We start from the raw sequence: 24,385 nt of genomic DNA on the forward strand, positions 1-24,385 counted from the left end.
ACATAAAAGTGTGAGAGTCCAGTCCATAGTGGATCTAAAATAATAGTGTGAGAGTCCAGTCCATAGTGGATCTAACATAAAAGTGTGAGAGTCCAGTCCATAGTGGATCTAAAATAATAGTGTGAGAGTCCAGTCCATAGTGCCCATCCATCCATTTTCTACCGCTTATTCCCTTCGGGGTCGCCGGGGGCGCTGGAGCCTATCTAAGCTACAATCGGGCGGAAGGCGGGGTACACCCTGGACAAGTCGCCACCTCATCGCAGCAATCCATAGTGGATCTAACATAATAGTGTGAGAGTCCAGTCCATAGTGGATCTAACATAAAAGTGTGAGAGTCCAGTCCATAGTGGATCTAAAATAATAGTGTGAGAGTCCAGTCCATAGTGGATCTAGTTAATAGTGTGAGAGTCCAGTCCATAGTGGATCTAACATAATAGTGTGAGAGTCCAGTCCATAGTGGATCTAGTTAATAGTGTGAGAGTCCAGTCCATAGTGGGGTCAGCAGGAGATCATCTTGAGTAGAGACAAGTCAGCAGTGCAGAGACCTCCCCAACTGACGCACAGATGAGTGGTCCACCCTGGGTCCCGACTTTGAACAGCTAGTGCTTCATCTGTGGTCACCTAATAAACCCTCCACGCAGGAGAGGGGGGCAGAGCAGAAAAGAGACGGCAGATCAACTGGTCTAAAAGGGGGGTCTATTTAAAGGCTAGAGTATACAAAAGACTTTTAAGATGGGGACTTAAATGCTTGTACTGAGGTAGCATCTCTAACTGTTACCGGGAGGGCATTCCATAGTACTGGAGCCCGAATAGAACACGCCATATAGCTCGCAGACTTTTTTGGGCTCTGGGAATCACTAATAAGCCGGAGTTCTTAGAACGCTTAGTTCTCAGTTTATTGCAAACAGGACAAAAGCTACACTGACGTACGTTGCATGTTTCTCGAGAAGGAGTAGGAAGAAGCAGAATTTAATCTAGAAAAAAATTAACATTTTAAAGTGAAAAACTGGCAGCTCAAAAATGGGTTGGTGGTTTTTCCAGTGCGTCACTTATTTTTACGGTGAAACTCTGGCAACATGGTCACTTTTTTACAGCGTAGCACTGTAAATGGAAAACGGTACAGCTTTTATTTTTACAGTAAAATTCTGGCAACTCAGCAACAATAAAATCCAGTCGTTGTTTATACAGTATAAAACTGTAAATTGATATTTTTACACAAAAATTCTGGCAACTGAGTTGACAGTTTTTTACCATGAGAAATCTGCAATACTTTTCACAGTGTTAATGTTAACGGAATTGTTTTTATAGTAAAGTTCCGTCGCCGCAGTTGCCGGAATTTTTACCGAAAAATCTATGATCGTTGTCTTTACAATTAATAACTGTAAATTAAGAGTCGGGAGAATTTTCATTTTTTCCGTAAAGTTCTGTCGAATATGTTTACCGTAAAATTTATGGTCCCTCTTTACAGTGCATTACCGTAAATGGAAAATGGTACCACCTTAATTTTTACAGTACAATTCTGGCAAACTCAGCTGCCATTAATTACCCCCATAAAAATCCACAACTGTTGTTTTTACAGTGCATTACTGTAAACAGAAAAACGGTGGTAATGTTATTTTTAATTAAAAATTCTGGCATTTGAGTTTACAGTTTTTTTTACTGTAAAAGCTGTGATATTTTTTTGCAGTGCATTACTGTATATCAGCGTTTCTCAAAGTGTGGGGCGCGCCCCACTGGTGGGGAATAGGGACATGACAGGTGGGGCGCGAGGAACGGGAGGAAATTTCACTTTACATTTTTTTTTTTTTTTAATTATATTCTTACATTTTTTTTTTTACTATGCTTTCATTTTCTATACACACTGTAAATCACTTTGTGATTCTGTCTGTGAAATCCGCTATATAAATAAATGTAAATTACTTATTATTCCTGTAGGCTTTAAATTTCTAGGTAGGAGCGAAAGTTTGACAGACATAGCAACAGTAACTAATAGGGGCGGGGCTAAGCAGAAGCTATGTGAATGGCGAGTCACTGTGCGAGGATTTGCTGTTTTGCAAATACATAAAAAATAGAGCCACTGCTGATGAGCTGTTCGAGATAATGGACAGTTTCCTCAAAGAACACAACCTTAAATGGGAAAACTGTGTGGGCTTTTGCTCTGATGGCGCACAGACCATGGCAGGGTAAAGAAACGGGCTGCAGGCTCTAATAAAGAGGGTTGCGCCAAATGCGCATTGGACACACTGTGTCATTCACCGGGAAGCACTCGCGTCAAGGCAGCTCAGCCCCTAACTCAATGAGGTTTTAACAGTGGCAGTGTCAAGCCTGCAACCCCGATTTGAAAAGCTGTGCAATGCAAAACAGGCTCATTGCAGCCACTAATGCTGGAGTACTGTAAAACTCATGTTCACTTGCCCTGTCTTGCCAAAATGCATAGCTCCTCCTTTTTTTTTTGCAAAGATTGCAAAGTGGCACTTTTATTTTATTTATTATTGAACTTGATGCAAGTTATTTGATTTATTATTGAACTTGATGCAAGTTATAACACATTTTTTGATTTATTATTGAACTTGATGCAAGTTATAACACTTGTTTTATTTATTATTGAACTTGGTGCAAGTTATTTGATTTATTATTGAACTTGATGCAAGTTAAATGATAAATGATAAATGGGTTATACTTGTATAGCGCTTTTCTACCTCAAGGTACTCAAAGCGCTTTGACAGTATTTCCACATTCACCCATTCACACACACATTCACACACTGATGGAGAGAGCTGCCATGCAAGGCGCTAACCAGCACCCATCAGGAGCAAGGGTGAAGTGTCTTGTCCAAGGACACAACGGACGTGACTAGGATGGTAGAATGTGGGGATTGAACCCCAGTAACCAGCAACCCTCCGATTGCTGGCACAGCCACTCTACCAACTTCGCCACGCCATCCCCGTTATTTTATTTATTATTGAACTTGATGCAAGTTATACCACAGCTGCACAGTTATTTTATTTATTATTGAACTTGATGTTATTTTGTTATTGAGTTTGAATGTATACAACTTGATGTTACTATTGATGTTCAATAAATTTGAAAATGTTAAGCTTGGCATTAGCGTTCTGTTGGGGCGATGGGGGCAGGTGGGGCTTGAAAACTCCCCCTTGTCCAAAGTGGGGGATGACAAAAAAAGTTTTGTTTGATTTAGGGCTATATAAATAAACATTGATTGATTGATTGATTGATTGATAATTCCTGATGATTCCTTCCTGGCAAACGAACTGGCCAAGATGGACAATTTCTATCTCCGTTGTATTATGCCAGAGCTATTAGCTAAAGTGTACACGGTAGAACAATCTGTTGCTACCACTGCATCCGCTTAGGAAGAGTTTGTTTGCTACTGCCGTAACCCTCCCACTGAGGATATGTTGGTTTGTAAATCCGAGAACTGCAGCATCAAAGCATTCCACATGAAATGTCTTGGCATAAAACGAGTCCCACAACGATGGTTTTGCCCTAACTGTAAGAAGTTGGAAGTAAAACAGAAAAAGTTGTTTCTGTAAGATTATTTCCTGGTATTTATTACAGAAAAAATATGGATGCAACATCATTACTCAAATGGTACAATTGGGTCGGATAAATTTGTAAGTGCGCATGACACTTGTACAATTGTATCTAATGTTGTGAAACCACTGTCATCAGATGACAATAAAGAGATGGGTATGATATTTTCCATCATGGTATACTTTTGTCTTGAGAGTCCAATAACTCTCTCTACATGGATACGGACAGCAGCTAATCCTCTGGTGCCCTCAACATCTAGTGCAGTGGTGTCAAACATACGGCCCGGGGGCCGGATCAGGCCCGCGAACAGGTTTTATCCGGCCCGCGGGGTGAGTTTGCTAAGTATAAAAATTAGCCGGAATTTTTAAATGAAAGAAACTGTTGTTCTAAATGTGTCCACTAGATGTCGCAATAGCAATTATTTGTATCTTTGTAGATGATGCTACATATGTTCAAAATAAACCACATGTTAGTGCACCAGTCGAGGAATATGAGCAAACTACATAAATAACATCCTGTAATTTGATTTTGATATTTTTTTTTTATCTTGATAGATTGAAAATTAACACCTATGAGTTGACTGATGAACATTATCACATCATTTCTTCAGAAAATATAAATAACGACAAATAAAGATAGAATACTACTAACCGCAACATGTAAGTGTAAAAAAAAACAACCCAACAACATTATGATTTGTACAATTTCAGAATGTGCTTGTTTTTTTTTTTAAACAAAGAAAACAATCTGAAGTTGTCTTTATTTTTAAGTTATCGTGCCGTGATTTTACCATTCCGGCCCACTTGGGAGTAGATTTTTCTCCAGGTGGCCCCTGATCTAAAATGAGTTTGACACCCCTGATCTAGTGGATTAAGCTGCCTTCTTTTTGAATCTCAGCGTGCACCACATCTTCACCAGCAGGTAGTTGATCATTTTCACAAGGGACAGACTGGGAAATATTGACAAGTGCTGCTGCTGCTGCCAATGCCCTCTCGCGGTCTCTCTTACGCTGCTTGACATTTTGTCTTCTCTCAAAGATCTTCATTGAACATTTGAGTTTTCGTTTGTGAGGTGACTGGGTATGCTCAAATATACTTGGCACATAGTCTGGGGATAGTGGATCTTCGCTTTTTGCACCTGAAACAATTAAACAATCACATTTGAAACAATTAAACAATCACATTATTCATAATGACTGCCATAAATAATTAAGCACGTTGTTGATGGGGATATACCCAGTTCAATTTGTTTTGTAATGGCATTTCATAACTTGACATATTAAAAAACTGAATAGAGTGAAATCATTCAGATACCTGTCTGTTCAAGATGGTACCGTTTTTATTTTTTTCTTATTTTTTCATGATGCCTCATCCGATTGGCTTGAAAACTTTACCAATAAAAATTTTAACCTTGTGCCAATGGCTTGAAAACTTTACCAATGTAGATTTTACCTTGTGCCAAATGAAGTAACAAAAAGCCTCTTGTTCAAAAATGCTTCATTAGAAAAAAATTGTTTCACAAGGCCCATCATAATTTTTTTTGAAATTTCCTAATGCATTCACTCATGATAATTAATTGTTCAATTCCAATATGAAGCTCAACATTTACATTGATAAAGTTTTCAAGCCAATCAGATGAGGCATCATGAAAAAATAAAAACGGTACCTAGCATCACACAGACAGAGGCGGGGGGGGGGGGGGGGGGGGGTGAACTGAAGAAATCATCCCATTCCCTGCCTTAATGCTCTTGCTGCCTTTCTAAAAATGCACCCAGCATTTTCAACAATCATATTTGTATCATCCCATATTGTATTATTTCACATTTTGTGAAACAAATCAGGGGTGAATAGTTTGTTTACATACCTGATATGAAGTGTTCATTGCATATCCTTGTGTACATCGTAGGTTTCCATCGTTCACGACAAATCGCCGCGATCCGAAGCTAAGATTTGGTTTATCGCCTCGTCTATTGCTACATCCAACAGCACAGCAGGTTTCCGGCATTTCCAAGCTCAAATAGCAGCAGATCAAACAAGAAAGCGTGTGTGAGTCGTAGACCGGCAGTGAACTGGTGACCGACAAGATGGCCGCCAAGCTAATGTCACGTGGCTGATGACGTCAGCGAGAGGGCATTGGCAGCAGCAGCAGCACTTGTCAATATTTCCCAGTCTGTCCCTTGTGAAAATGATCAACTACCCGCTGGTGAAGATGTGGTGCACGCTGAGATTCGAAAAGAAGGCAGCTTAATCCACTAGATCAGGGGTCACCAACGCGGTGCCCGCGGGCACCAGGTAGCCCGTAAGGACCAGATGAGTAGCCCGCTGGCCTGTTCTAAAAATAGCTCAAATAGCAGCACTTACCAGTGAGCTGCCTCTATTTTTTAAATTGTATTTATTTACTAGCAAGCTGGTCTCGCTTTGCCTGACATTTTTAATTCTAAGAGAGACAAAACTCAAATAGAATTTGAAAATCCAAGAAAATATTTTAAAGACTTGGTCTTCACTTGTTTAAATAAATTCATTAATTGTTTTACTTTGCTTCTTATAACTTTCAGAAAGACAATTTTAGAGAAAAAATACAACCTTAGGATTTTTAAACACATATACATTTTTACCTTTTAAATTCCTTCCTCTTTTTTCCTGACAATTTAAATCAATGTTCAAGTAAATTTATTTTTTTATTGTAAAGAATAATAAATACATTTTAATTCAATTCCTCATTTTAGCTTCTGTTTTTTCGACGAAGAATATTTGTGAAATATTTCTTCAAACTTATTATGATTAAAATTCAAAAAAATTATTCTGGCAAATCTAGGAAATCTGTAGAATCAAATTTTAATCTTATTTTAAAGTCTTTTGAATTTCTTTTAAAATTTTTGTTCTGGAAAATCTAGAAGAAATAATGATTTGTCTTTGTTAGAAATATAGCTTAGTCCAATTTGTTATATATTCTAACAAAGAGCAGATTGGATTTTAACCTATTTAAAACATGTCATCAAAATTCTAAAATTAATCTTAATCAGGAAAAATGACTAATGATGTTCCATAATTTTTTTTTTTTTTTTTTTCAAAAAGATTCGAATTAGCTAGTTTTTCTCTTCTTTTTTTCGGTTGAATTTTGAATTTTAAAGAGTCGAAATTGAAGATAAACTGTTTAAAAATTTAATTGTCATTTTGTTCGTGTTTTCTCCTCTTTTAAACCGTTCAATTAAGTGTAAATGTCATTAATTATTAATAATAACAGAGTTAAAGGTAAATTGAGCAAATTGGCTATTTCTGGCAATTTATTTAAGTGTGTATCAAACTGGTAGCCCTTCGCATTAATCAGTACCCAAGAAGTAGCTCTTGCTTTCAAAAAGGTTGGTGACCCCTGCACTAGATGTTGAGGGCACCAGAGGATTAGCTGCTGTCCGTATCCATGTAGAGAGAGTTATTGGACTCGCAAGACAAAAGTATACCATGATGGAAAATATCATACCCATCTCTTTATTGTCATCTGATGACAGTGGTTTCACAACATTTCGAGGCACCCTTTGCCACAGCAGTCACACGAGAGTAGCCCATCCGGTGATGCGCCAAAATATGGACGGTCGGCAGACATGTGGAATCCGGTTTCGTCAACGTTTAGGCCAGTGTGCCGCTGGGTCATTATCATTTCGTACCGCGTCTGACTCGTGATCGCAACCCCATCTAAAAATGAAATGATGAATATAAACGTAAATATGAAAGGTACTACTTTGGTTATAAGCAAACATAGTAAAGCGATTTGACAAACCATTTCAATAGGCAGAAAGAAGAAAAAGAATAGTGCGACATTTAAGGCCTTTTGTAATAAAAAAAAAAAGCTTAACAATGTGAGTTTTCATTAGAATCACTTCAGTAGTTTTTTCACAATCACACTATGTTACTGCCACGCGGATTTGTAAACAGAAAGTAGGCTCTTCTGTGTGTGCTTTTTCCTTACCTTGGTCATGAGAAGAAATCGATTTTTGTTTGGAATCTGCCATATCAGCCCATCATGCACAAAACCTGCTGTAAAATACTTGTAGGCATCCAGACTCTTGTATGCCCTAAGGTCCTTTCCAGTGTACGGAGATGGTGAATCGACGAGGTAATTATGAATGTCTGGATATGAGAGATCAGGCAGGTCGGCTGTTGCAAAATGCTCAGGTGATTTTAGCATGCTTCTCGGTAAAAGGTTTTGATTGATTGATTGAGACTTTTATTAGTAGGTTGCACAGTGAAGTACATATTCCGTACAATTGACCACTAAATGGTAACACCCGAATAAGTTTTTCAACTTGTTTAAGTCGGGGTCCACTTAAATTGATTCAGGTACGGATCCGTTGTGCCAACAAGGTTCAACTTCTCTCTGTAACGTTTCTTGGGACTCTTCATCCAAATGCACAACTTCATTGGATAGCAAATCAGCCATAATTCGAATGAAATCGGTGAAAATGTAGCACAGAAATCAAACTGAATCTGTACGAACACGTAGGAACGAGCTGACCGGTTGACCGGCAAGATGGCGGCGTAACACAAAGTCACGTGATAAAACCACGTGACTGCAAAGCCTATATTCCCCACCAGTGGGGCGCGCCCCACACTTTGAGAAACGCTGCTCTAAAGGGTAAACTGCACCACTTTCATTTTTACGTTAAAATTATTTTTATTGTATAATCTCCAATATGTTTTTGACAGTGTACTGTTAAAAATTAAAAAAAATTCTCATTAAGATTCTGACGACTCAGAAAATTGATAGCACTTAAAAAATTTATAGCACTTTTATTTTTACAGTAACATTCTGTCCACTGAGCTGAGTTTTTTAACGGCAAAATCTACGGTCAGTTTTAACAGTTTATTACCATAAATGAAAAATGACAGCACTGGTTTTTTTTACAGTAACATTTTGGCGACTGAGCTGCCAGCTTTTACTGTAAACTCCACAGTCATTGTTTTTACAGTTAATTACTGTGAGTTAAAAATCGGAACCACTTACATTTTTTGGGCGATAAAATTCTGGCGAATGTTTTTTTATGCCGTTAAATGTATGCTTGTTGTGTTTACAGTCCGTTACTGTAAATGGAATTTTTTTATGGGAACATTTTGTCAACTCAGTGGCCAGTATTTTTACCGTAAAATCTACGGTCATTGTTTTTACAATTCATTGCTCTAAATAAAAATAGGTGCCACATTTATTTTCACGATACAATTCTAGCAAATTACCTGCCAGTTTTTTTTTTACTGTACAATCGTTGTTTTTACAGTGCATTACTGTAAATGGGAATTTTTTTGTGTAATATTCTGTCGACTCAGTTAAAGTATTTTTACCTTAAAATTTACAATTGTTGTTTCTACAGGTAACTACTGTAAATTAAAAATTTGTGGCACTTTTATTTTTACGATAAAATTATGGTGACTGAGTCGCCAGTTGTTGTTTTTTTACACCGTAAAATCTACCGTCGTTGTCTTTACGGTGTTACTCTAAATGGAAAAACGGTACCACTGTCATTTTTATCTGACAGCATTTTATCATAAAATCTGATTTTTTCTTTACATTCTAGACCATGGGTGTCAAACGTACGACCCGAGGGCCGGATCAGGCCCGCGAACAGGCTTTATCCGGCCCGCGGGATGAGTTTGTTAGGTATAAAAATGAGCCGAAATTTTTGAATTAAAGAAACTGCTGTTCCAAATGTGTCCACTAGATGTCGCATAAGCAATTATTTGTATCTTTGTAGATGATGCTACATATGTAAAAAATAAATAAAACACGTTAGTGCACAAGTCGAGGAAAATGAGCAAACTACATGAATAACATCCTTTAATTTGATTTTTGTATTTTTTTTAATCTTGATCGATTGAAAAATGAACACCAATGAGTTGACTGATGAACATTATCACATAATTTACTCAGAAAGTATCAATAACGACAAATACAGATAGAATACTATTAACCGCAACATGTAAGTGTAAAAAACAACAACATTATGATTTGTACATTTTCAGAATGTGCTTGTTCTATTTTTAAACAAAGAAAACAATTTGAAGTTGTCTTTATTTTTAAGTTATCATGCCTTGATTTTACTTGGGAGTAGATTTTTCTCCATGTGGCCCCCGATCTAAAATGAGTTTGACAGCCCTGTTCTAGACCCTTCTCATATTTACTGAGATGGTACGTGTCCCGTTTTCTAATAGGAGGCAATTGTGCGATATTCAAGTTTGTACAGCGATTGTTGTGTAATAAAGAATAAAATAGGTCAGTGTAATAATAAATATGATATGTATAACACTTTATAGAATGAGTAAAATACCAGTCGGAGGAGTACAAGCGACATAAGCGTAGTAGAATGAACAAATGTAGTATATTGGACATTACTGTAGTCCAGGGGTCACCAACCTTTTTGAAACCAAGAGCTACTTCTTGGGTACTGATTAATGCGAAGGGCTACCAGTTTGATACACACTTAAATAAATTGCCAGAAATAGCCAATTTGCTCAATTTACCTTTAACTCTATGTTATTATTAATAATTAATTATATTTATCTTTATGGAAACACTGATCATCTTAATGATTTCTCACAATAAATATATATAGAAACAGATAAATATCAATATGCAACACTTTATTTTTATATGTTCTCTAAGTGCACATTTTTCAAATTGAACATTTTCAAATGATCACTTCTAAGACAGTCTTGTGAAATCACAATATCCCATTTTAACTAGATAGCCACTAACATTTTTTAACAAATCATGAATTACTTTGCACCATGTTTGTACAAATAATAACTCATGTAAAATACAAAAGTCAACTCTCAATTTTTTAAATAAATCATGTCACACTTTGAACTGGACACCAAATCTGTTATCTGTTTCTTTGTCAGTTAGTGAAGATCAAGTCTTTAAAATATTCTCTTGGATTTTCCAATTCTATTTGAGTTTTGTCTCTCTTAGAATAAAAAATGTCGAGCAAAGCGAGACCAGCTTGCTAGAAAATAAATAAAATTTAAAAAATAGAGGCAGCTCACTGGTAAGTGCTGCTATTTGAGCTATTTTTAGAACAGGCCAGCGGGCTACTCATCTGGTCCTTACGGGCTACCTGGTGCCCGCGGGCACCGCGTTGGTGACCCCTGCTGTAGTCAATATATAATGAAAGATACACCTTGTACATACTTACGCTGTTAAATATATTTTAAGGTCCATTTTAATCTAGTGGAGGAGTTCAAGTACCTAGGAGTCTTGTTCACGAGTGGGGGAAGAGTGGATCGTGAGATCGACAGGCGGATCGGTGCGGCGTCTTCAGTAATGCGGACGCTGTATCGATCCGTTGTGGTGAAGAAGGAGCTGAGCCGGAAGGCAAAGCTCTCAATTTACTGGTCGATCTACGTTCCCATCCTCACCTATGGTCATGAGCTGTGGGTTGTGACCGAAAGGACAAGATCACAGGTACAAGCGGCCAAAATGAATTTCCTCCGCCGGGTGGCGGGGCTCTCCCTTAGAGATAGGGTGAGAAGCTCTGCCATCAAAGTAAAGCCACTGCTCCTCCACATCGAGAGGAGCCAGATGAGGTGGTTCGGGCATCTGGTCAGGATGCCACCCGAATGCCTCCCTAGGGGGGTGTTTAGGGCACGTCCGACCGGTAGGAGGCCACGGGGAAGACCAAGGACACGTTGGGAAGACTATGTCTCCCGGGTGGCCTGGGAACGCCTCGGGATCCCCCGGGAGGAGCTGGACAAAGTGGCTGGGGAGAGGGAAGTCTGGGCTTCCCTGCTTAGGCTGCTGCCCCCGCGACCCGACCTCTGATAAGCGGAAGAAAATGGATGGATTTTAATGTGTTAGGGCAGCACGGTGGACAGGGGTTAGTGCACGTGCCTCACAATACGAAGGTCCTGAGTAGTCCTGAGTTTAATCCCAGGCTCGGGATCTTTCTGTGTGGAGTTTGCATGTTCTTCCCGTGACTGCGTGGGTTCCCTCCGGCTTCCTCCCACCTCCAAAGACATGCACCTGGGGATAGGTTGATTGGCAACACTAAATTGGCCCTAGTGTGTGAATGTGAGTGTGAATGTTGTCTGTCTATCTGTGTTGGCCCTGTGATGAGGTGGCGACTTTTCCAGGGTGTACCCCGCCTTCCGCCCGAATGCAGCTGAGATGGGCTCCAGCACCCCCTGCGACCAAAAAAACGGACAAGCGGTAGGAAAATGGATGGATGGATATATGTGTTATTATATCGTGCAGGTGTACCTAATAAAGTGTCCTGTATGCCGACGTTTCATTCCTCATAATAACCGTCAACGTCAAGCAGCACATTTAAAGTGAAACTAAACGACGTACGCGTCTTTCTTTCGCGCCAATGTCGCACGGACGCCGTGGTCCTCATCACAACCGTCACTTTTGATGTTAAAGGCGAACGACGTCTCTATTTGTCGCCTCGCCTGCATGGTGCATCTTTACAAACTTTATTTTTTGGGGTTTTTTTTGCTTTCAGCAGCCATGAAGTCGCGACGGCGTTTCATTTAAGCGAGGAGCTGCAGTTCCGGTTTGTGCACACGCGGTGACGCCACTTCATTGAATGCCGTTGACTTCCTGTTAGAGGCGGGACGTTTTTTTTTTTAACTGACATGAGCCGCCGCCAATCAGGCTCTTTAGGATGGAAGCCGTCTAATCCTCCGCAGACCAATCACAATTCGAGAATCGTGTGACGCCCGAGTCGGCCTCTCGGCGACAGCGAAGTGACTTGAAACGGCGACGGCCTCGTTTTTTAAAGTTCCCGCAGGTAGAAGAGGGAAGGGGAGAAAGGCCCAAGCTGAGCTCAGGGGAATTTAATTTACACGCTGGGAGGACTATTAAGAAGCGAAACATAAGGTTAGAAGAGTTTTATTGAATCGATGACAACGAGCTAGCGAGCTAGCTCAGTTTAGCTAGATTAGCTCATTCATGCTACTATGTCACCAATGTTAGCCTTACTTTGACACTTTCTTTATTATGTGCGGCTCTTATACTTTCTGTTTTCTTCTTCTTGTTGATGTCGCGGTGCGGTCCAAGGTGCCATTCGGGAGCCCCGGTTTTTGACTGTACGAGAACGTCAGAATAAACAGAAAATGGCGGAGCCGGACAAACTAAACATCGACTCCATCATTCAGCGTCTTTTGGAAGGTGAGAAGATGGCAACATGTGCAGTTTGGAATAAGATGGTGGGATTTTAAGTTTGGGGTCATGGTGACGTGGTGTTAGAGGCCGCCGATGGCACAACACGGTGCTATTGCTCCTGTCATTTATTTTTCTCTACATTGCACTCTTAGGTAAATTGTTCAATTTTAACGCACCTGCATGTGAAACCAGAATAAAGACTAATAATGTTATTTTTTGATACCACATTATTATTGTGTAAAGAACGCCTCAGGACTGAATCCAGAAAAAGTTAGTTAAGTTATAGGGCTGGGCGATATGGCATTTTTTAATATCTCGATATTTTTAGGCCATGTCACGATACACGATATACATCTCGATATTTTGCCTTAGCCTTGAATGAACACTTGATGCATATAATCACAGCAGTAGGATGATTCTATGTGTCTACATTAAAACATTCTTGTTCATACTGCATTAATAAATTTTAAAACTTTCATGCAGAGAGGGAAATCACAAATAAGTCATTTGACCAAAACTGTATTAAACAGTTATTATGCAGTGGCACAAACATTCATGTCATTTCAAAACAGAAAGTGGAAGATTGTCAGAGACATTTTAAAATTAGCTATTAGTGCACTTTTGTGCATGATGTCACTAAGATGACAAATCGAAACAACACTAAATTAAAGTGCACTTTTTGTACAGAACGCCACTGCAATAGTTTAAAACAAATAAAGTGCATGATGTCACACAAGATATTTCAATAACTGTCAAATAAAAATGAGCTGCATAATAGGAAATCAAATTGTGTGCGTCCTTCGCTATGTGGTAGGTTCCGGCGGACGTTATCTCCTTATGTTGTGGACTATTTTTTTCATACAGTGTTGATGTGGAAATGGTTGCCTTGGCATTTTGTTGGTGTGGCACTCTATTCTCTAGCGGGTGACTTTTCAAATGATGCTACATATTAGCAGTAGGTGCTACTTTTTGTAGCAACGCTTTTGCCCCACACTTGACATTGCGGTTGTCTGTTCGACATATTCCCGCTTGAAGCCAAACCACCGCCGGACGATGGACCCCGTCTTCTTGGGAATTAATTCTTCCTTCATTTGTTACCAGATTTGCACCTTCTTTCTCTTATTACCACTCGCACCACAGCTAACGTTACCCATGCTGCTACCTCTGCTCCGTGAGGGCGTATACATATGTGATGTATGTCAGAAGGTGCGCTTGTTTAAGTCTCTGTGAGAAGCAGAGACAACAAAGAGTGAAGAAGAGCCTGTTGTGTAAAGCCTGCAGCTAAAAGCAACTGCGTGAGAATGTATACTCGAATATCACGATATAGTCATTTTTTATATCGCACAGAGACAAACCCGCGATATATCGAGTATATCGATATATCGCCCAACCCTAAGTTAAAGAACCAATGATTGTCACACACACACTAGGTGTGGTGAAATTTGTCCTCAGCATTTGACCCATCCCCTTGTTCACCTCGTGGGAGGTGAGGGGAGCAGTGAGCAGCAACGGTGCCGCGCCCGGGAATCATTTTTGGTGATTTAACCCCCAATTCCAACCCTTGATGCTGAGTGCCAAGCAGGGAGGTAATAGGTCCCATTTTTATAGTCAGACCACCAAAAAATGTCATTATTGGCTTAATTTTAACAGAGTACATTAAACATATATTTTTTTATTGTAACCAAATAACAACTTGGGCATTAAAAAAGATAGTTAACATTCTAGACAATTTCTCTTTTAGTAGTAAGTGAGCAAACAAAAGCTCCAAACTTGGCTGTTGACGTATACAGTAACGTATTGTGTCATGTCTCATTCTATTATTTTGTCAAAATTTTGAGAGGCATATGGTAGAAAATTGATTAATAATCTTGTTAATTTAATGCAAATATCTGCTGATATATATATTATATTTATCTTTTAACATCTTCTATCTACACTTCTGTTAAAATGTAATAAGCACTTATTCTTCTGTTTGGATACTTTACATACATTTTGGGTCATACTACAATTTTGGGTGTGGATCCAATACCAAGTAGTTACCGGATCATAAATTGGTCATACTCAAAGTTCTCTTGTGTCCAGGGACGTATTTCCTGAGTTTCTAAACAATAACAAAAATGACTAAATATTTAATGATAGTAAAGAATATCAATGTAATCATTGTAGTATTGACTATATATGGCTCTTGTACTTGGTATGTTTCCATAGATGTTTGTAAAAATTCATCCATTTGTTTACATTGAGGATCTCTAGCTTGCTGTTAGCGGTTAGCTATTGTATCCTCCTGTGGTGTGTAGTGAAGCATGTTTAGCCATTCCTCGTCCTGCAGGGAGTATACTTGTAAGAAACGTAGTTTGTCGCCATGAAGGCGAGAATTAGTGATTTAGAAGTATCTAGAAGTAGCTTTGGACGGACGTTAACCGCTAGCCATTGTTTTAAAGCACTGCTTGCAGCTTATAGCTTCACCTTTATCGTTATTAGTAAGCCTGTTTCCACACTTTCTGCTTGTATGTGCTCTGTGTCTGCGTTGACTCGCATGCCATTATCAGCAGTGTCGCCACGGTGCGCCATCATGTCCATGTAAAAAAAAAAGTACCAGTATTTGTCAAAGGCGGTATAGTACCCTTTTAATAATTTGGTACTTCATTATTGCCAGAATACTGTACAACCCTGGCAGAGTAGGTATAGGTTCTGTGTGTTAGACGTCCACACATGCACATTTTTAAAAGGGAAACCAAATCTGTCCACATAAAAACACGTTTGCTCTCTGCCAAGTGCTAGAGTGTGAAAAAGCAAAAATCACACATTGTTCGCCTACGTCCTTCATTATAGCGAGAGATAAGATGTAGAAATATGTACAGTATCTCCATGCTAAATGTCCTTTGAGTGTGCTCAAATTAGTTCTTGCCCATAATGTCATCGTAAGAAATTGTCTATTGTCAGGTGATATTGTCATTAGTCATGTTAAATGAAGGCATACTTAGGAAAATGTGTAAATATGACATTTCTATAATTGTAATATTGATTGTCTATGGGGAAAATTAACAATCAATTAATGCATGAATTATATTGTTTTTTTTATTTCCATATTGGTTGTTGCAGGCAGAAGATTGAGCATTAGTCTTAGTGGAGCTATCATGTTTGCGCTTCTTTAGACGGCAACTTTGTAGGGACTGACTTAACAGTGCCTCTGCTGGTCGCAGCCAAGTAGTGCACTGCAATTTGCATCAATTTCCTCAAGACAAAAAAAGACCAACTTAATTTCACACTAAATAAAGAATTCAGCCAAGTTTTTTTTTTTTTAAAGCACAGTATAGAGTACCCCAAAACGGGCATTTCCAAACACAGAGACATGTCCCACTATTTCTTTCAGAAGCTATGATCAAAAGTATTAGCATATTTTTAGGACCATAGGGTGCACCAGATTATAAGGCGCACTAGGGATGAGCGGGTCTATTCAGGTCTACTTTCATACAAAAGGCGTGCCGGATTATAAAGCCCTTTAAAGGGATCATTTATACAGGTATATATTTTTTTCTACATTTAAAACACTTCTTTTTGGCCTACATAACCTGTAATGGTGGTTCTTTGGTCAAAATGTTGCATAAATTATGTTTTACAGACCATCTTCAAGCTGCTTTCTGACCGTCCCTTCAGGATGCGCCGTTTTGTGGGCGGTTTTATTTATGTGACTCCACTTCGACCGCGTCTTCTCCCCGTCATCTTTGTTGTACCTGTAGTTTTGAGTGCTTCCATAGCGAGTCTACTAACAGATATAAGTTGGAACTGTACGCTACTTTATATTAGAAATGGCGACAGTGGAGGATGAATGCCCCACAACAAGAGGATAGAGAAAAAGGAGGAGTTTATTGACTACATCGTTGGACTACAATGGTGGACCAGCCCAAAGCACTTTGGGTAAACCTTTACCATATATGAATAATCCGCTGATGTCAATTGAACAGGTGTCATCCTACACTCCACACTGGCTCTTATGTGTGACTGCTATCTACTGGTCACACGTATCATTACACCATGTACCAAATATATTTGCTTTGAAGTCGGTAAGCACAACCAGAATTAATATGTACATTAAGCGCACCTGTCGATTAAAAAAATTACATAAATACAAACTGAAAGGATTTCAAGTGCACCATATAGTCCGAAAAATACAGCAGTTGTGTAAATAACTGCATCCAATTTAATGTGAATGTATATACATTCTGGAAGTAAGTGTGATTATTTTATTGGAAGACTAATGTTGTGATTGTTTTTGGTAACCACAGTAGCCTAATTTAGAAACTTTAGAATATTAGATTACTCAATATTAAATTACTGTAAAGCCCACCAAAGGTTTACATGTATGCAATCTTTGGGCTCAAAAGGTTGGGCACCACTGCCCTAAAACACCATTTGGATAAAAGGCCCAAAAGCCATTGAAAGTACATATTACATATTGTATGTGTTGTCATGGCAAGTTCTGTAGTCATTTTGTACAGGTTGTCACCAATGTATGTTTGTGGAATGTGTGTTTAATTAATAGACTTTATCATAGCTTGTGTTGCTGCTGCCGCTCTCTATCAGGCTGACTTGTGGATTATTTACTAACACAATATTAGCTCATGTTGACTTTGCACACCAGCAGCTGCCTTGTGTGAGTGCGTGCGGGTGTGTTTTAAGGCTGGGCAATAAAAACAATATCCGTATATGTTGCGTTCAATATATATTTTTTCTTTGTCGTAAGAAAGCGGAAGTTGTGAAAAGCAAGGTTGGTTGCATGAACAAAGTCACTCGCTCTCTGGTAACCAAGCAATACAGGAAGCGATCACTGATCAGTGGGAGTGACGCACTAACAGCCAATAAAGTAACAGTATCATCTATTAAATTTGGTTGCGCCATCTTGTTGTGTCGCGGTTGATTCTTTGCATGGCATGAGAAGAGAAAGTAAAAATGAGTACTGCAGAGAGCGAAGAAATTGTGAATAAAAGAGAAGTCAACTCGACAGTATGGCAGTTTTGGGGATTTTTCAAATGGACCGTAGTCAGACCAATGTGGTCTGTGAATGATGTAAGGCGCTGGTCCCCATTAAGATCGGTAATACCACACCACCTTAGCCGCGCTCACCGTTTAGAGCACAGCTGTAACTTCCTGACACTAAACTTCTGTTTACGTTTTCACACTTTGTACTATTTTGTTACACTGTAATAAGCATTTCTTACATATTCCTTATTTTTGCACCTTTATTTTAAGAGGTTATTGTTAAGTGTTCAACATGATTTTAGAATGTTGTTTATATTGATAGTTTTCCATGCATGTGTTAACAGTTTCTTTCTTTTCTGCCTTGATAGCTGAAGGGATTATAATCAGAGGAAGGTTACATAAAAAAAAAAAAAAGTTTTACTTTAGTATATTTTTCTCCTGCTTCTTTTTTTCAATAGGTCATGAAAAATTTCAATAATTATGGATATCGACCGATATAAAACAGTAATACCGTAATAGTTTTCAGCTATACCGCCCAGCTTGAGTGTGTGATACACTTGGGCCGTGATAGAGTTGTGTGCTAAACACAGGCGGAGCGAAACAAGGCAGTTAGGGTCAGTATTTATATCTTCTTACATAACCCTGCTGACCTTTAAAGTGTGTTTGCATCTCTGCCTTTTATTGCTGACAATAACAAGCAATCACTTGATGCTGCTGTTGTGCTCAAAGTGGCAGAGAGCAACCACCGTGTCACACACATTTCAAACAAGGACAAAAAGGGCGGAGAAGTCAACTTTCTCCGAGACCGAACCAATCGAAGTGTTGGGATAACGAGCGGCTTGAATTGGATTTGTGGCGTGCGTCAACTCTAGGTCTCTGTGTGCGTTTGCTTGTGTGCCTGTGCTTGCGTGCACGTTTGCGTGAAGAGTGTATCAGTATTGTTAATACAGCGGTATTGCGGTACCGAAATCCTCACAATAATGTGTGATGGTATAAAATGAAAGCTTGGTCAGTATAATTTTTTTCTGCCACTTTTGAAAACTCGATGTCCAAAATTGCCTATGTAGTGCGAGAGAAGTAATGGGAGGTTGTAAAGGTGAGAGAAAGGATTGTTTTTCGAACGTTACCTGAAATTTCCCTCAAAGTCGGTCCATAACTTTTTGACTTATGATGCTAACACAGACAAACAAACCCTAGCGAAAATACAACCTCTGTCTTGAGCGTTTCCAAGACGACACACGAAGCCGGTCGAAAGTTGTGAATTTGACCCACATTTTTTGTCAGTAACATTGATTCAACTTGTGGTTTAAACGGATTTGTAATCCATGTTTTAAGTAGGAAATGCACTGGGCGGCAGCGTGAACAACAACAAAAAGTTTGGTGACAGTGCCCTGTGTCACCAAACTGTGGAACACAAGTAATATGAGAAGCTACTTGATAAACCATCATCCGGGAAATATATTTAAGGCCAGCGAGGCCAAGCATCAATTTGTGAGGTATTTCCATTATCAAACATTAATTGTCAGATAACTTTTCTTAGAAACAGCATTTTCCAAAGTGATATAAAAAGATGTCCACTGTTTCTCTGAAGTTAAAAGTTGAAAAAAAGGTTTTACACATGCTACTCTGGATATTTATATTGTCAGTTTAAAGACTCAACTGAAACTTAATATTTAGTTGCAAATCCTTTGCTTTCAATAACTGCATCAAACCTGTGAGCCATTGACATCACCAAACTGTTGCATTCTTCTTTTGTGATGCTTTTCCAGGCTTTCACCACAGCCTTTTTCAGTTGTTTGTTTTGGGGGTTACTCTCTTCAGTCTCTTCAGCAGGTAAAATGCATGCTATATTGCAGGGGTCACCAACGCGGTGCCCGCGGGCACCAGGTCGCCCGTAAGGACCAGATGAGTCGCCCGCGGGCTTGTTCTAAAAAAAAAAATTTTTTTTTTAAATTACAAAAAAAAAAAAAAAAAAAAAAATTATTTTTTTTTTTTAAATTAAATCTACATAGAAAAAACACAAGATACACTTTCAATCAGTGCATCAACCCAAACAACCTCCCCCATTCACACTCATCCACACCCACTCACACAAAAGGGGTTATTTCTATCTGCTACCAATATTCTGGTTCCCACAACATAGACAACACATCTGCAAGGGACACAGTCCCTGAAGCACACATGATTGTATAGGCTGCTGGTCCACTAAAATTTTCATTAATTACTATTTTTTATGTAATTATTTTTATATTGTTTTACTTTATTTTTTATCCAAGAAAATGTTTTTTATTTATTTATCTTATTTTATTGTATTTTTTTAAAAAGGGCCTCATCTTCAACAGACCAGGTGGTCAATGAAATTAGATTTGTTTAAAGGGTTTTTTAAACCAGGCCCAGTCCAGATAATGTCCAAGTCGGACTCAGCAACACACACCTTCATTCATGTACACAGAAAAAAATTAGGGAACACAACAGATTGCATATAATTTATAAACAAAATTACATTTTCAAAATAAGCATTTATGTACAGTCCAGATTATGTCCAGGTCACTCAAATTAGGGAACACAACAACAGATATCATATAATCTATAAACATAATTATACTTTCAAAATAAGCCTTTGAGGACTTCTCATCTTTTTTTTTAATGTTTTTTGGCATCATTATCGTTTTCAACCATGTAACTTTCTAAAGTTAGAAAATACTGAATACATTTTTTAAAGAAAGTAATACTAAGTGAATATCTGTTTTTGGCCTTAAAAATAAATTTTTTACCGAGTACTATAATTAAATTGACTAAATCATGATTGTCAATGAACTCCTAAAATAACAGAAACCACATTAAGCTTCATAAACAAACCAATCCTTAAACACATTTTTTCAACTTCCACCCAAAACAAAGACACAATATGACAATACCAAAACAAATGCAGGGTGAATTCAGGCTCCTGACAACAAAATCGGCAATCATCTGACTCTGTCATATTCCATAATTTTAACATTTTCCCTGTGGGTAAGAAGTTATAAATAATTTTAATTTGAAAATAACGATTTTGCACATCGATAGTGGTTTTATAGATTAGTTTGAATATGGCAACGGGCAGTCAAAAAAGTCCTCCCATTTTCCATTTGTGTTGTATGAGGCAGCCTTCAAAGATTTCTTTATTAAATAAAAATTATATATTTTTCTATTTATTTTAGTTCCTTTTTGCCAACTAGAATTTCTTATTAGAGGTTTACAAACTAATAATTTAGTAGTTCCATAATTAATTATTTGTTTCCATCTTTTCCCAATTACTCCAGTTAGTTGATAAAATGAAAAGCTTGAGCAAGCATCACCATACATAGCTCTAAATTCATCATACTTCATAATTTTACCATTGTCATTGATAATATCATTGACAAAAATGATTCCTCTTTCAAACATATTTTTCCAAAAGAAAGGCTTTCCATCTATTACAATATTAGAGTTCATCCATACTAACTGCTGCAAAATATCGTCTCTTTTTTCTGGCACATAAAATTGAAAACACCACTATGAGTGGATTGTTTCCTTTATGAACCCCGCCATGTTTCCCAGCAGACTCTCTGGGAGGGGATCACTTGTAAAAAAGGATACCATTTCTTTTGATACAGTACATGTTTTTTGTCCAACAGGACATTTGTGTACCACTCAATGTTTAAATACATCTTTGGAACAATTGATGCTTTTAAAGACAGACACATAGCTTCAAGGTTGAGAAGTTTCAGGCCCCCATATTCATACTCTTTGTACAAAACCTTTCTTTTAATCTTTTCTGGTTTGCCGTTCCAGACAAAATCGAAGACCCTCCGCTCATAAATCTTAAAAAAGTTTTGTGATGGAGCTGGTAATGACAAAAACAAATAAATAAATTGAGGAATAATTAACGAGTTGGCAAGAGACATTTTACCATACAAGGTTAGGGATTTCCCTTTCCATAATTGCATAATTTTGTCCAGCTTTCTTGGTCGATTATCATAATTTACTGAGCCTAGATCTTCCAGATTTTCTGGGACAACAACACCAAGTATGTTAACTGGTCCATCTGTCCACAAAACAGGCACTTTGCATTCCATTCGAAAGGACGTTCCCTTTAGATTTCCGATCCTTAACATTTTACATTTATCATAATTAAGCTTCAGGCCAGATTGCTGTGAAAATATGTCCAAAAGATTAAGAAGGTTCCGCAAACAATGAGGAAAAATCTTATCTTTGTGAATCAGCCTTTTCTGACATGAACTTCATCAAGAACAAACACAGAACACGCCTCACTGATGCACATCTGCAAGACTCACTCAGAGTTGCAGTGTCAAGTTACACACCAGAGTACAACACACTAGTTAACAGCATGCAATGCCAGGCTTCCCACTAACTGACAAAGAAACAGATAACAGATTTGGTGTCCAGTTCAAAGTGTGACATGATTTAAACATTTGAGAGTTTACTTTTGTATTTTACATGAGTTATTATTTGTACAAACATGGTGCAAAGTAATTCATGATTTGTTAAAAAATGTTAGTGGCTAGCTAGTTAAAATGGGATATTGTGATTTCACAAGACTGTCTTAGAAGTGATCATTTGAAAATGTTCAATTTGAAAAATGTGCACTTAGAGAAAATATAAAAATAAAGTGTTGCATATTGATATTTATCTGTTTCTATATATATTTATTGTGAGAAATCATTAAGATGATCAGTGTTTCCACAAAGATAAATATCATTAATTATTAATAATAACAGAGTTAAAGGTAAATTGAGCAAATTGGCTACTTCTGGCAATTTATTTAAGTGTGTATCTAACTGGTAGCCCTTCGCATTAATCAGTACCCAAGATGTAGCCCTTGGTTTCAAAAAGGTTGGTGACCCCTGCTCTATTGGGTTTAAGTCTGGAGACTGATTTGGCCAGTCTAAAACCTACCACTTCTTGCCCCCGATCAACTCCTTTGTTGTTTTGGTCGTTATCTTGCTGCATGATGAAGGATCTCCCAATCAGTTTGGTTGCATCTTTCTTTAAATTAGCAGACAAAATGTTTCTGTAGACTTCTGAGTTCTTTTTGCTGCTGCCATCATCATCATCAATGAAGATGACGTCCCAAAAGAAGCAATGCATGCCCAAGCCATGACATTATGTTTCACAGATGAGCTTGTATGTTTGGGATCATGAGCTGATCCTTTCTTTCTCCAAACGTTCGCCTTTCCATCAATTTTAAAGAAGTTAATCTTTGTCTCATCAGTCCCATAAAACTTTTTTCCAGAATTTTTGAGGCTCATCTCTGTACCTTTTGGCAAATTCAAGCCTGGCCTTCCTGTTCTTCTTGCTAATGAGTGGTTTGCATCTTCTGGTGTAGCCTCTGTACTTCTGTCCATGAAGTCTTCTGCCAACATTAGGTTGTGATACCTTCACTCCTGCCCTCTGGAAGTCGTTGCTGATGTCACTAACAGTTGTTCTTTATAGCTCTCACTATGTTTCTGTCATCAACTCCTGATATTTTCCTTGTTCTACCTGTTCCACGTCTGTTGCTTAGTACACCAGTGGGTTCTTTCTTCTTCAGGACATTCCAAATGGTTGTACTGGCTATGGCCAATGTTTGTGCAATGGCTCTGATTGATTGTCCATCTTCTCTCAGATTCACAATTGCTTCTTTTTCACCCATAGACAGCTCTCTGGTTTTCATGTTGGTTCCACCTCTAAATGCAGTCTGCACAGGCAAAACCTATCCTACCCAATCTGAAACTGAGCTCAGACATTCAGTGCTATTTATTGTTTGAATAACCAATGTAATTTGGAGACACCTGGGCAACAAAACACACCTGTCAGTCACATGTTCCAATACTTTTGCTCTCCTGAAAAATGGGTAGGTTAAAACAAAAGGTGCTATCTTCTAAGTTGTGTATCAGATCTAGATGTAAATACCTGGAAATGAAAGCTAAAATGTTGATCTCTTGTCCCATATTCATCTTCCCAAATGTTTTCAGTCTACAACAAAAATAAACGAATTGGACTCACTGTTCCAATACTTTTGGAGGGCACTGTATATACATATGCACATATACATATACATATACATGTATATGTACATATGTATCTAATATATTTATCTAATACATACATATACACATGTCAATATACAGTATTAGATACATATGTACATATACATATATTTATATATATGTATGTGTACATATGTATCTAATATATGTATCTAATATACACTACCGTTCAAAAGTTTGGGGTCACATTGAAATGTCCTTATTTTTGAAGGAAAAGCACTGTACTTTTCAATGAAGATAACTTTAAACTAGTCTTAACTTTAAAGAAATACACTCTATACATTGCTAATGTGGTAAATGACTATTCTAGCTGCAAATGTCTGGTTTTTGGTGCAGTATCTACATAGGTGTATAGAGGCCCATTTCCAGCAACTATCACTCCAGTGTTCTAATGGTACAATGTGTTTGCTCACTGGCTCAGAAGGCTAATTGATGATTAGAAAACCCTTGTGCAATCATGTTCACACGTCTGAAAACAGTTTAGCTCGTTACAGAAGCTACAAAACTGACCTTCCTTTGAGCAGATTGAGTTTCTGGAGCATCACATTTGTGGGGTCAATTAAACGCTCAAAATGGCCAGAAAAAGAGAACTTTCATCTGAAACTCGACAGTCTATTCTTGTTCTTAGA

At 38.1% G+C, this 24,385-nt stretch overlaps 1 protein-coding gene across 1 annotated transcript in view; it reads left to right on the top strand.

Moving 5' to 3' along the window:
• The first annotated feature begins 12,220 nt into the window (after nucleotides 1–12,220).
• The window catches only part of ppp1caa (protein phosphatase 1, catalytic subunit, alpha isozyme a), a 28,874-nt gene continuing 16,709 nt past the window's right edge, over nucleotides 12,221–24,385 (top strand). Inside the window, exons 1-2 of the mRNA XM_062050241.1 lie at nucleotides 12,221–12,420; nucleotides 12,601–12,711. Of these exons, the coding sequence (XP_061906225.1) occupies nucleotides 12,657–12,711 (55 nt within the window). The 5' untranslated portion in view covers nucleotides 12,221–12,420; nucleotides 12,601–12,656. The remainder of the gene's footprint in view (nucleotides 12,421–12,600; nucleotides 12,712–24,385) is intronic.

This window comes from Entelurus aequoreus, linkage group LG06, assembly GCF_033978785.1.
Source record: "Entelurus aequoreus isolate RoL-2023_Sb linkage group LG06, RoL_Eaeq_v1.1, whole genome shotgun sequence".
Classification (NCBI taxonomy): Eukaryota; Metazoa; Chordata; class Actinopteri; order Syngnathiformes; family Syngnathidae; genus Entelurus; species Entelurus aequoreus.